The sequence below is a fragment of the Hylaeus volcanicus genome, chromosome 1, assembly GCF_026283585.1.
Source record: "Hylaeus volcanicus isolate JK05 chromosome 1, UHH_iyHylVolc1.0_haploid, whole genome shotgun sequence".
NCBI lineage: Eukaryota > Metazoa > Arthropoda > Insecta > Hymenoptera > Colletidae > Hylaeus > Hylaeus volcanicus.
Genome location: NC_071976.1, coordinates 20148546 through 20161030, shown reverse-complemented (window position 1 = coordinate 20161030; position 12485 = coordinate 20148546). Strand labels below are relative to the sequence as shown.

Here is a 12485-nt window from a genome sequence, read left to right as displayed (position 1 = left end):
TTAAAGCGTCTAAGAAAGGAGATCTAACATCTCACTAATTGGTAATTTAAGAATATTCATATTTTTAGAGAGGATAATCCTTGTTATATATTTCTTCCGTGCAGAAGACGCTATCTCTACTATTTGGACCGTCTGAGACACCTAAATCTCTCTAATTACCATTTCAATAATATTTAACGAGAGGAGCATAAAATAGGAAACTAATACTTAGTCTATCGATCTTCATTTTAGATTCCGGTTGTTCTCGCGTGTATGGAAAAATCTGATGTTCTGTGTGGAAAATCCTGGAAAGGAAACGGGTCATGCGTGGTAACGGAACGTTGGACTTCTATAAAAATAGCAAATAAAAACAAGCGAGTCTACTCACCGTTGTTTCTTCGATACGTACCGCAGGCAGTTCTCCTGTTGTGCGCGTAGGCATGCAACAACTACACACGGGTTTTTTTTCTCTCTCTCTACACAACGGGTAGCGGTGTTATTCGCGTTTGCCGCGATGGATCAGTATTGTTAACGTGTTTTAAAACGGGATCGAACATTAGCAGCGTTCGTTAAGTCAACGTAGACAAGACACAACAAACAAAAACAAACGACACACTGTTTTTTCAAAATTAAAATATATATTATAAACAGTTTTATAATAATAGCAATATATATAATAATCATTATCATTACAATGATATTAGTGTTATTATCGTTCCATTCGTTTTATTAATATTAAGTAAATTAATAAACTAAAACTCTCTCGTGAACTCAAGTATCTGCGTTTCCATGTAGTTGTTTTTTATATATTTTTTTTAATTCTTTCGTCTTTTTCCCATTCTCTCTTCCTCTCTCTTTCTCTCTCGACATTCTTGTCTCGGAGGGGTGAAAATCGTGATAACAAAAATTATTATCGTTTAATCGGCAGGACGCGTTGGAAAATCGTAATTGTGCTTTATTTATCCTTTAATTGCGGTTTCGATCGTCGTGCTGTCTCCGAGGACGCGTTATACTTCTCTCTCTATCCCTCTCTTCGGGTGACTTTCTGAGATCTCGCAATCAGACAAAATTTCGACACGGGATTTTATATAAATAAAACGACTCTTTCGACCGAACCGGAGGATACGCACAGCCTGGACGCGTGCGGATCGAGTTCGTTTAAATATTGCACAAACTATGCTTGAGAACCTTATAAACGAATCTTATTGACAAAGTATGTAGCAGACTCATCGGATACGCCTCGAAAAGACACCCGAGGAGACTTCCGCTGCGGGAGAATCGCTACAGGGATCGTCGAAGGGATCGAAACGCGTCGAAAACGGTCCCGTTGGGCAGTGTGCGCGCGGCGTCTCTTTGAGGTCGGCCCTCGCGATCGCAAAGAGAAGAAAAAAGTTTATAATGCAACACTAATGCAAATCGGCGAACTAATGCGTCGCGAAGTAAAAGTTCTTTACTCTTCTTTTTTTTTTACCCTCGTTTCTTTTTCTCTTTCTTTGATGCGTGACTCGCGGAAACGCGTTTCCCGCGTCGAGGTTCGATTGGCCGTGATTATTACTTCTACGATAATAAATATATACAGGCACGAACGGTAACTGCGTCGAGTGGCTCAGCGTCTGAACGATCGTCTCGTCGAAATAACATATTCATCATCGCGTCGAGGAATGCTTAACGATTGTAGGCCCTTGGAATAATAGCGTACAGATACGCTGTTCAAATTAAATGCAAATGAAAAAATACGTGAAAAATGAAGAAGGAAGTTTTTTCCTTGAAGCCTCCACTTTTCAGAAAATTGAGTTCGAAAGCACGCAGGGCACGCTACCATGTGCGTGCCTAGGGCAAGCGCATTCGGAGCCGATTTTCTCGAAAATGGAGGCCGACACGGAAAAATGTTATTTCACACTTTCGACCTGCTCTTTTTAAGAGGAATTGAAAACTGTGCTTCTTTTGGTCATATCGTAACGCGCGTCTACAGAATTGGAATACAAATATAGAAAACTTCATTACAGGTTGGCTCTATCGATCGTCGACAAAACTCCATTGCAGTTTTTAGGTCGCAAGCTAAGCTCTACGTTTAGGCTAACTTTACGTCTACATCTATCTAACTTCATTCAACTACGTAAATCGTGGAACTGTCGCGAATCAGTTTGACAGTGAATCACGAATCGCGACAAATTTTTCATCCTCGCTAAGGAATGCTGGCAGTGAGCGTCTTTTAAAAAAATCACCATCAAGTATATCACGAATAAGGGAATTGAGCGTGGAAGAAGAAGGTACTCCTTCTCGCGGACGCTGAGCCGCTGGGAATGCGGAATGTAGGCGACGAGAAGCAAACTAGCGCGTGTTGCTTCTCTTTCCTTAAACGGGGAACCCGCGACTCGGCTCTACGTCGAGGAAAGACGTCTGGCTTGGTTGAATCTGTCAAATATTCCTCTTCAAGGTTGCGTTCAGTTTTATTTTACTATTCCCGTGAACTCGATATAAGTTCAGCCACTGGTCGTTGCTATATCTCTCTCGAGGGAGGTTCTCTAATTGAAGCATGAATTAGTTCGTGGACGTGCCACGAAATGAAATTAAATAAAATTCAGAAAATGGAGGATTAAACCATCTCTAATTGACCCTAAAAGTACCAAATGCTGGATTGCTTCAGCTTCGACGTGGAATTAACTTGGATCAGATGTTAACTAACGCGATAGTGACCCAGCGGCCTTGAAGTAATCGAGAGGATACGCGTGGACGGAACGCAGCCATGTCTGAAAATACTCGACAAAGTCGTTTGGAAATTCTTTCCCGACGCGTATACGCTTGGATCGATCGCTTCTGTGTCTTGTTTCGCTCAACTATACCGTACTTGTACTCGTCCCCCTCTGCGTTCCCACTACGTCTACAATTTCCGTGGTTCGTATCGTATTCGCGGCATTATGCTAGCTCTCCATTGGAAACACTAACCAGTGATAGTCGGTATCGAAAATAGGAGCTCTTTCACTAGACCAAAATCTTTCATTATTGGGAGAACCTTGTTTTTGATAAATGACTATCGAAAGTTAAGTTTTCAATTGGCACTTAGCAGTACTGAATCGCGTTACATCAAGTGCCCTAGGTGATTCTTGCTTTTCTAGGAGAAAGACATTAGCTCCTTGTTGGGACTAATTGTCCTCTTAAAAGGGCAAGAACCACTGAGGCCAGCACCTGTGCTTGATGACTATGTTAGACTGAACTAGTTCACACCAGGCACGTCAAACGTATATCAAGAAGATTGAACATAGTGACTCTTGCTCTATCTGCGATCACTAGTAGATACTAAAGTCTAGAGGGGCAAGAGTCACTGATGACTGTGTCAGACTGAGCTACTTCACACGAAGCGCATCAAACGTGTACCAATCACTCCAAACATAATGGTTCTTGCTCTATTAAAAGAACGTCCACCAGTTGATGGTAGAGTCTAGAGCTTCCAGAGAGCTAAGAACCACTGCGTCCAGTATGCTCGGTACATCTTTCATAAGCTTCGTGTAAATCATCATTCTCTATGCCGAAGACACGGTTGAACATCCAACGTAAATGAAGGGAAACGCAGCCGCGTCAAAAGGGAAACAACTCCGACGTCAAACTGAAAAACGCAAAAGAAAAAGAAAAAAAGAAAAGTTCGAAGGCGAAGGGGAAACTACCTTCGAATCCCTTTGACAAACCGCAGCCTACCTCTGGCCTCTCTTTATCCGTCGTCCATTATCGTCTCTCAATCCGCCCTTCTGTCTCTCTGAGTTTCTCTCGCGCGCAAAACACACAGACATGCAACAACAACACACGCACACAAGCATACACACGTAAGAAGAAGCGCGCAACCGGCGCATTTGTTGATTGGGCATACAATGGTAGGGGGGGGGGGGATGTGAGTCTAGCCTAAAAGAGACTGCGAATGGGTTTTCATGTCCGTAAATGTTAACGTGGGGGTGTGCACCATACACACGAAAGCGCTCGCGTCGCACAGCGTGTTTTTTTATCAATCATTTTGTCGCTCTCTCTCTCTTTCTATCTCTTTTTCCCTGACGTCTGTTTTCGTTCTATTTCCCTTTTCCCAATCTGACATTTAGCTCTTCATTTTTTTTTTATTCGTCTATCCTTCTCTGTATCCCTAACACACTCTCACTCTTTCTCTTTCTCTCTGTCTCTGAACGTGTCTATAATTTGTGTGTGTTTAAGCCGTGTCTCTCTGTCCGCCGCGAGACACGATCTACATGTTCTGGATGTCATGCAGGGTGGCTTCCATCTCCTCCTGGAGCAATTTGTTTTTCTCTCTCTCAGCGGCAAGGTCGTCTGGAAAGATTACTGGTTAGAGGGAGGCGCACACGCAAAACCACACGCGCTAGCTCGCAGAGCAAGACCAGCAGCCGACGGTTAGAGTACAGGATGAATGTATATATGCACAACACACGTCACACGCGACCACGCGATATTACATCATCGGTTTCTCTGGTCGTTGGTGTTAGTCTTCGGGCAAATTACGGGATTTCAGGGGGTTTTCTGCTCAACTGAGGGGAATGGCAGGGATGATGTTCCATTGCGAGAAGAAGAATCGGTCGATTGTACGAGGTTTGCTACGTGCCATGTGAAACATGTCGTGCGTGGAGTTCTGGTGCAATTGTTTACAATGAGGATGACTGTGCGAACTCAAAACGAGCCTTGTCATGGATTTGAGTCATCTTCAGACTGTCGTCTATTGATAGTCTCTCATTTTACGCACACGATGCATTCATGAGTTTACTTGGATCATACATTAACGGTAGGTTATTATTTTTCAATTATTAATTAAGTGTTGATATGGTTTGTCATCATACTCTTACATGTTCAGGCTTGTGGACTCATCATTTGTATTTTAATTGTGGATCTGAAGATGATTCAAGTACATGAATTGAAACGTTTCGAAAAGTTGTAGTTTCGATTACGAAGCTCTTGAATGGAACTATTTTATTTGTTGACAGATTCTTTTTCTCTGATTGGAGATGGGAATGAAAATAGATACACGTGTTTTTAACGAGTTTGCAGCTACTGTAGATGTTCCCTTTTCCCATCTAAAAATCTCAGAAATATTTGAGAGCTACGTGGTGTTAACGACCAACATTAATTTTTCCAGGAAACAAGTACCACCCTTAAACAGCCTGTCTCATTAAAATACCGTGTACCCAACTACTCATCTCCGCCTAATTCTAACGTTCCAAATGGCAGTCTACACTTTCATTAATCTTCGAGCACGTTCGGCTTTATCTACTGAAATAAATCGACTCGGGTGAATGGGTTTTCTCTGAGTTTGGAAAGTAAACTGGTTGGACGGGTGTCGATGAATCCCTAACGAATTACCATAATCGCGTAAGAGCTCTATGGTACAGTCTCAGTTTTCATGTTTTGCTCCCTTCGATTCTCTCTCTCTTTCATATTTCGATGAACGTAAAGTCTAGTGCTGGAAATATCTCGATGAAAGGACGAAGTAACCAAGTGTTACTATGCGATTCAATTCAAAGAAAATACATGACGCGTGTCCGTGAAAGTAAAAGTCACTGGATAAGTAATAATCGCGAACGAGAGATGAAATGAGTGAAAAGATGTCAACGAATACGCACCTTCGAGCCTGTCGACCTCTTTCTGGAGTTTCTGCACGGATCTTTCTGCGAACTCGGCGCGAGCTTCAGCCTGTAGTAAGAGGAAGAATACATAAGTATGTATAATGCTATTCTATTGACGTGATTTGTCGTCGATTTTAAAATTTGTGCCTCTACATTTAGAAAGGTTTCATGCAGACCTTGACGACAATTTAAGGAACGTATTACGCATATGTAAACCATATGTGATAGAATTATGCTACTCCAAGTATGGTTTGAAAATCTGAAAACAATTTTTGTTCTTTTTTTTTCTTTTTAAAATCGACAAGTTCATGGTAATCTCGTTTTGTTTATATTAGTGAACTCCACTCGTTATTTCTTATTAATAAGCTTCACTCCATGCTTCAACTCTTTATTCTATTTTTTAAATAAATTCGCACGTAGTTAATCGCGCACATTATGCGTCTGTAACACACTGAACACTCCAATAATCGTACCTCGTAATCGCAAACACAGATGATATCGTTATCCTTCTATCTGATATAAACATTAATTATTCGTTAGAAAATTTCGACTTAATCAATTTTCTTTTTCTGTTCTTCGTACTTATGCGTAATATGTGAAACGGTGATTAAAACGTGAGATATATGTGCACAATAAAAGAGCATACTGTATAAAGGAGCCAGTGTCTAATTAAACAATCGTGAACCAAAAAGATACATATAAAAAGAAATGTTTAATTCCAACATAGGATCGAAAGGATCGTTTCTAAATTTCTATTCGAATTGAATCTCGCGAATGAAAAATTCTCCACCTGGAGTCTACCACTTCCGGTTCGATTCATCGGGACTTACCTCTTTCAATTGGCTGTCCAGTATCTTCACCTGGCCCACGAAAGTCTCCTCTCTTTGCGTCGCCTAGTTTTAGTCAAGCGTAAAAAAAAGAGAGAAAAACGTCTCACGTTAGGGTCAGAAAAATAAAAGAGAACTAAAGAAACACAGTAATTGGTTATACAAATACAGGGTGGACCGTTGGTTTCCAAACTGAGTTTTGCAAACGAAGAGAGTTCGTTATATTTATATTGATTCGTTAAAAAATTGTATTGCTCATTTTGTAAAAGTACTAGTATGAAGTGTTGTTATGCATTAGAAATTTTCTCTCGCTCCCCCAATTTGGAAAACAATGGTGTCTTCAAAGGGGTAATAAATAAAGGGGCAACGGTTTAGCGAGTTAATGGTTTAGCATAACGGTGGAAATCTCGCGACGACAAATCACACACTTGGCAAACCAAGATGCAGAGCACTCTCAAAAGGATCTGTACCTCCTTTAGACGAGTGGTAAGAGTCTTAATTTGGTTCTTGTACTCCTCCTCGCGCTGGTTGGCCTATGTACAGTAACGTGAGCATTATCTATCTCGAAATCAACTGTTTGCTCCGACGACCCCCCATAAATCTACTGGGCAAACTTCCTACATTTCTTACATCCGCGTGTTTGCCGAACACTTGCAAAACCTCTGCGCTCCGAGAAGAATCGCACGACTCGCTTCTACTTTGTTGTTTTAACTGTGATATACCGCGTTGCCCCCTTCAATTTCTATGTTCGAAGAGGTTTTGCTGCGTTGTGTAATTTTAAGAAAGTTAACAAGGAGGTGTCTGAAAATTTGGAATCATTTGTCTCTTATTTCATTATAAAATACATGTAGGTGTGTTCATTCTAAGGATATCATTAATTTGTAAATAATTTGGTCGGCTTAGGTAGCGAGTTACAATAATAAAAAGTGTAATCATTTTTTTGGCATAAATTCTGTTGCAATGTACACCCTGTATGCCTTCATTTCTTTTTCGTCTGTCTCGAACAATACGAGAAAAATTGCTCGATATCTAAACGTGTATTTGTCGCGTTTCACAAGAAAGTGAATTCGAAAGGGAGAGAAAGTGAACATAGACACCGGTTTTTTCGTAAATATTTTTGTACGGCGAATCGTTCATGGCGCTTACCTTCTCTTCGGAGACCTCGAGGGATTTCAAGTTGTTGCCAACCACGCGTAATTCCTCTTCCAGCTCGACGATCTTTCTGCAAAATGAATCAGCGGTTAGAATGAGTCCCGACTACCTGCTCAGTTCCTACCTGAGCGTGCGCTCTGTGGGGCGAACACTTGGTCATTTTGCCCATGCTTCTTTACACTTGCTTTTAAAATTATTTATCACTCTATGGATTCTTTTTAAGAGCTTTGAAAATTACAATGGAAATGAAGTCGAAGTATTTTCATACGCAGGTTGTTTACATATAAGTGCTGCAAGTGTTGGTTACTTTAATCGACAAGAATCTTAGTAGCGTATTTAGAGACTGCTTTTGACAATATTTATATCCTTAAAAATATGTGTTTTTTTAGAAAGCAATTATTTTGGTTGGAGTCACATATCGTGGACCATCCAATATCAGAAAAATCACCCCTTTTTAAATATTACCTACAGATGTATTCACCCCTTCTTGAATTTTTCTTTAAAAAAAATAGTTTTCTCCATAATACTTCGTTTGATTTGCCATGGACCAGTGTTCGCCCGGTGTCAGACAAGCGTAGAGTTGGAGAAGAAACAGGGTTGGGCAACGATTCATGCACAAACTGAACCACCTACCCTTCGGACAGTTCGGCCTTCTCCTCGGCGCGTTCGAGGTCCTGTTCCATCATGACTAGTTTTCTGGCAACCTGTGATCAACAGCCACACGTGTCATGCGAGAAAGCAAGGATATGAGGACTTTAAAAAAACAAGAAACGCGAAAAATACAGAACAAAAATCGTATATAACGCATGCAAAGGGTTCTGCTTCTCCATCCTTGATTTGCTGGGCTGGTCTGCTACGGAGGGACTTCGTCAAATAAACAATTCTATAAACCTGTGGCTTTGTTATCCAAGAGAATGACTGAGAAAGAATTAGAAGATAGAGATAGAATGTAGGTGAAACATTTTTCTTTTATGTGACTAATCTGTTTCGTTCGAATTCATGCTCTTGGATGGGGAGGACCTGAGGGATGCCTTCGTTGGGGGGCTGTAGCTATTGGGAATAGAAGCATTTCTGTTTAGAGATTCAAATAATATTCGTGGAATAGCTAGAATTCAAATTTAAAATAAAATTTTGTAGAATATTAATAGCTTCACTGCTATGATGATTTCTAAACACTCATCTCCACGAATGTATTTAACTCTACGTTCTCGTCAAAAATCGCAACTGTATTTTTTCCAATATTTTCTGCTCTAAACATAAATTGTTCAGACTTCTATTAAATAGTGCTGATCGTCCCTCCAACTCCGATTTCCCTTAGGTCGCTGAACAAACATAATATAACCAGATTAAGGACAACGAAGAGCGTCGAGTTCGCAAAACAAAATGGCCACACGCATGTTTTAGACACATTCGCACACACGTGGTTCGTTATCGTCGCCCAGGAGGAATCGTGAAGAAAGTGCGACGAAAAGAAGAAGAACAAAAATTAATGGGGGAGAACAAACTCGTTTTGGCACTCGTGGGGGTGGGTTGCGAAGGCGTAGAAAGGGTGGGGAGGACTGTTTCTTTTGAAAAACGAGATGCTTACGACTCTCCGGCCTCGGCACGTTCCTCGGCGCGTTCTAGATCGGCCTCAACCATGGCCAATTTACGGGCGACCTGTATAAACGACACATACACACGGTTTCTCCTTATTCTCCGTTTCATCTCCCTAAGATCTTTCTCTTTCTCTCGCGTTTGGTCTTGGCCAGCATCTGGGCCAAGATCGACGATCTGGCATCGATCTTGCCACCGCCGGAGATGGGCAAAATTTTTATTTGTGCTCTGAGCAGACTTCTCAATTTATATAAATTTCAATTCGTTCGTTGCGAAATACTGTCTTTCTCTAAATTGAATTCTACTTTTTTATGTCACTCAATAAAATATTTTGTAATGATACATACAATATTAATATACTGAATGTAGATAAACTCATAATTTTGCCCACCTTAGACGGTCCATGGCGACGTCGCTTCACCGCCTGGAAGAGTTCGCCATGATTGGAGACATTCTCGCTCCTTGTACGTACCTTCGAGTTTCTTTTTTAACGTTTAGAGACTAACCAACTTTAACTAGATCACGATGCGCCAGTCGACTTCCGCGAGTACGCAGAATTTGTAAAAGTTAAAGCTCTTGTCCACAAACAGAGGGGAATATGCAATTATGAATATTAAAAACGATTTGAATACAAATCCAATAGCTAAAGGTTCGAATCAATATTCAGTAGCCACAGTTTCGAATGAATATTCCATCGATAACCGAGGGCTACGCTCCGATCGAGTCTAAGTCGATAAAACTAAGGAAAAAAAATATTGATCTAAAGTATAGACTCAATTTACATTTCTAATATACTTTGAATTCATTCGCTACGTACTGTTCGAGCGAAACCTTGCATCTCTGCTCACCAGTCGGGATAACGTTTATCGTGGAACTCTTCCAGACGCGGAGGGCATCTTTTAAAAAGGATCGAGCGAACAGATAAGAACGCGAGCGATCTCGCTCCGTTCTTGAACGCCGTCGATTGCCTCGAACGGACTGGAAATCGTTCGAACACCGATCGAGGTCGTCGTAGAAAAATCCATAGAGTCGTTCATTGAATCGATAACAAAATAAAATCGGAATTGCTCTTTCGGTTGTCTACGACGACCTGTTCCATTTCATACGCATGCAAAAGGACTCCTTGCGTGAGCGTGACGCATCCATCTTTGCAAAATGATTTCTTTGATCGAATGAATCGTGTAGAGCTAGTCGGTATAAAAAACGACTCAGTAACGAAGGTATTCAAATAGAAAGAGTATCGGAGTCTCATCTATCTTATGAATTCATTTTAAATGCAACATGTCAGAGGTTAAAACGAAAGCTATCGTTTAAGGAACAATCTGCGCGACGCTCGCACGTTTCAGGAGTCGAGGGTGAAAAGTAAGTGATTACTGCATCGAGCCAGGAAGAAAAAAGTCGATGCTGTCAAGGCTCGCCCCCACTGATCCGAGCTGCAATAATTGTTATGCGGTTAGATCATTAGGGCAAGCAGAAAATACTGAAAATTCCGACACTCCACTGCAATCAGACGTTAATTAAACACACAGTGATTAGTCTTCGTACCTACGATTAATCTCTAAAATTCGTTACTAGGATCGGTTACAGTCACGTTGGAAGTTACGAAGATGCTCCAAGCTCGCTCGAGCGCTAGAAAATCGTGGATGTATCGATTCCAAGTGAAACTCACGGAGAACTTTCCTTTCTGCCCGTCTAATACTCCGCGGAGTATATTAATGTTACGTCGTAGTCCGCTCGTGCTCGTCGTTGCGTTTTCGCAACGTGTTTTACATGCCAGGAAAGTTCCCTCGCTTATCTCGTAATTTTATTCGCCAAAGCGCATTCCTCCGTAACGATTACTCGAGAATTCTCGATTATAACATGAAACTTCCGCCAGAGGAGCGATCGAAAGGCTTCATCGAGCCTTTTATTCTAATACGCAGACCGTAATGGCTAAGGAAGCGACATCCTTTCTCGTGCAATCATGCAATCACTCCAAGTTCTAATTCAGTATGTTTCACAAACATGGTTTTCGAACATTTAACCTTTGGATATTATTTCCGCTAATGATATTATTTCAGCAATATCAAGAATATTATGATACAAGTAACAGCGTGTAAATTTTTTTATGTATAACATCTCTAGCGTTGATATTTTATATTTACATGGTTGTTTGAGTGTAAAAATCGAGAAGTTGTATAATTAATTAGGCGAGGTGGTTTTTGTGCTACTGATTAATTCAGCAGTGGAAAGGTTAAAGGTAGAGTCTACATTCTTTCTTTTACTTCATTCTGTGTTCTAAGCAGATGCTTGATTGTTTAGCTATCGAGTGATCGAGATTGCAAAATTCAGGATAATGCTTGCGTATAGGCAGAACCAGATAATAACGATCTTCCCTCCTCAGAACACAATAATTCCATTTACATCCTTGGCTAGAAGTCCATTGACCAGCAAATGAATTAAAACTAATCTACCTGTATAAATAATGTACAATACTATTATTTTATAATTTATTATTCGTGTTATTATTTGGTTCCAACCAGTTTATTTTGAATTCTCCGTAACTTCCACGCGAGCACGCGACACCACCTACCAGGACAGATGGATTTTCGAACATTTTCGGAGCTACGTTCCGAATTCCAGCAAAGCAAAAGAGTCTTTGGACAAAAGCAGCACCATTGTTGAAACGAGACCCACGACGAGCCCCGTTCTTATCACAACACATAATTAACAATTCGCGGTGGCCAGTTTCCGCTCGGACGAACCGAACACGCGGACCAAACATAACAATATACATATTCACGGGGTTGACGAGCGACCAAAAAAGTGGCTTTAGAACGTTATCGAACTGAATTTTCGTCAAAATTATTATTAAGATTATTATTATTAATTTCTTTTCCTATCAAACTGGCACTTGTGAAGCTTATTACTCTCCGTTTCAACGAATCACTTGAAAATCACAGATATACAGCGGTCCTATGTCAAGTCGCGCTCAAAAACACGTGACACAGTTACTCGTACGCGTGTTGTCACCACTTCCACCCCCCCCCCCCCCCCAAGATTTAAAACTATTTCCTCCTCGTTCTCTACGCCATTTCCTCGATCCCCTGATAGATCATGCGAACACTGCACTTTTTACCCGTCGAATCGATCAATGCACTTGCTCGACGAAATCACAGACGATTGCTATTATACTCACGGTATCACCCCTAATTATCAAATTACGTTTCGCTCTCCTGCACGGAAACACTTTTGAACGGGACGAGAAATTCGTGGGAATTTAAATTTGTTTGGAATCGACAGATGGGAGCGTTGTTTGTCCGGTACCAAAAAATATGGA

The 12485-nt window shown here is 40.9% G+C and overlaps 1 protein-coding gene across 15 annotated transcripts in view; it reads right to left on the bottom strand.

The window, feature by feature from the left end:
* LOC128879267 (tropomyosin Per a 7.0102) overlaps positions 1-12485 on the bottom strand; it is a 37656-nt gene that overhangs the window by 2053 nt on the left and 23118 nt on the right. For 4 of the 15 annotated variants that reach the window (XM_054128306.1, XM_054128322.1, XM_054128255.1 and 1 more), the window contains 4 exons: positions 9159-9229; positions 7565-7640; positions 6889-6951; positions 5589-5658 (listed from right to left, as the gene is read on the bottom strand). In XM_054128306.1, coding sequence (XP_053984281.1) covers positions 5589-5658; positions 6889-6951; positions 7565-7640; positions 9159-9229 — 280 coding nt within the window. Of the gene's footprint in view, positions 1-595; positions 4288-5588; positions 5659-6421; positions 6485-6888; positions 6952-7564; positions 7641-8203; positions 8275-9158; positions 9230-12485 lie in introns of those variants that run through there. The other 11 variants (XM_054128314.1, XM_054128263.1, XM_054128370.1 and 8 more) reach the window with 7 other exon arrangements.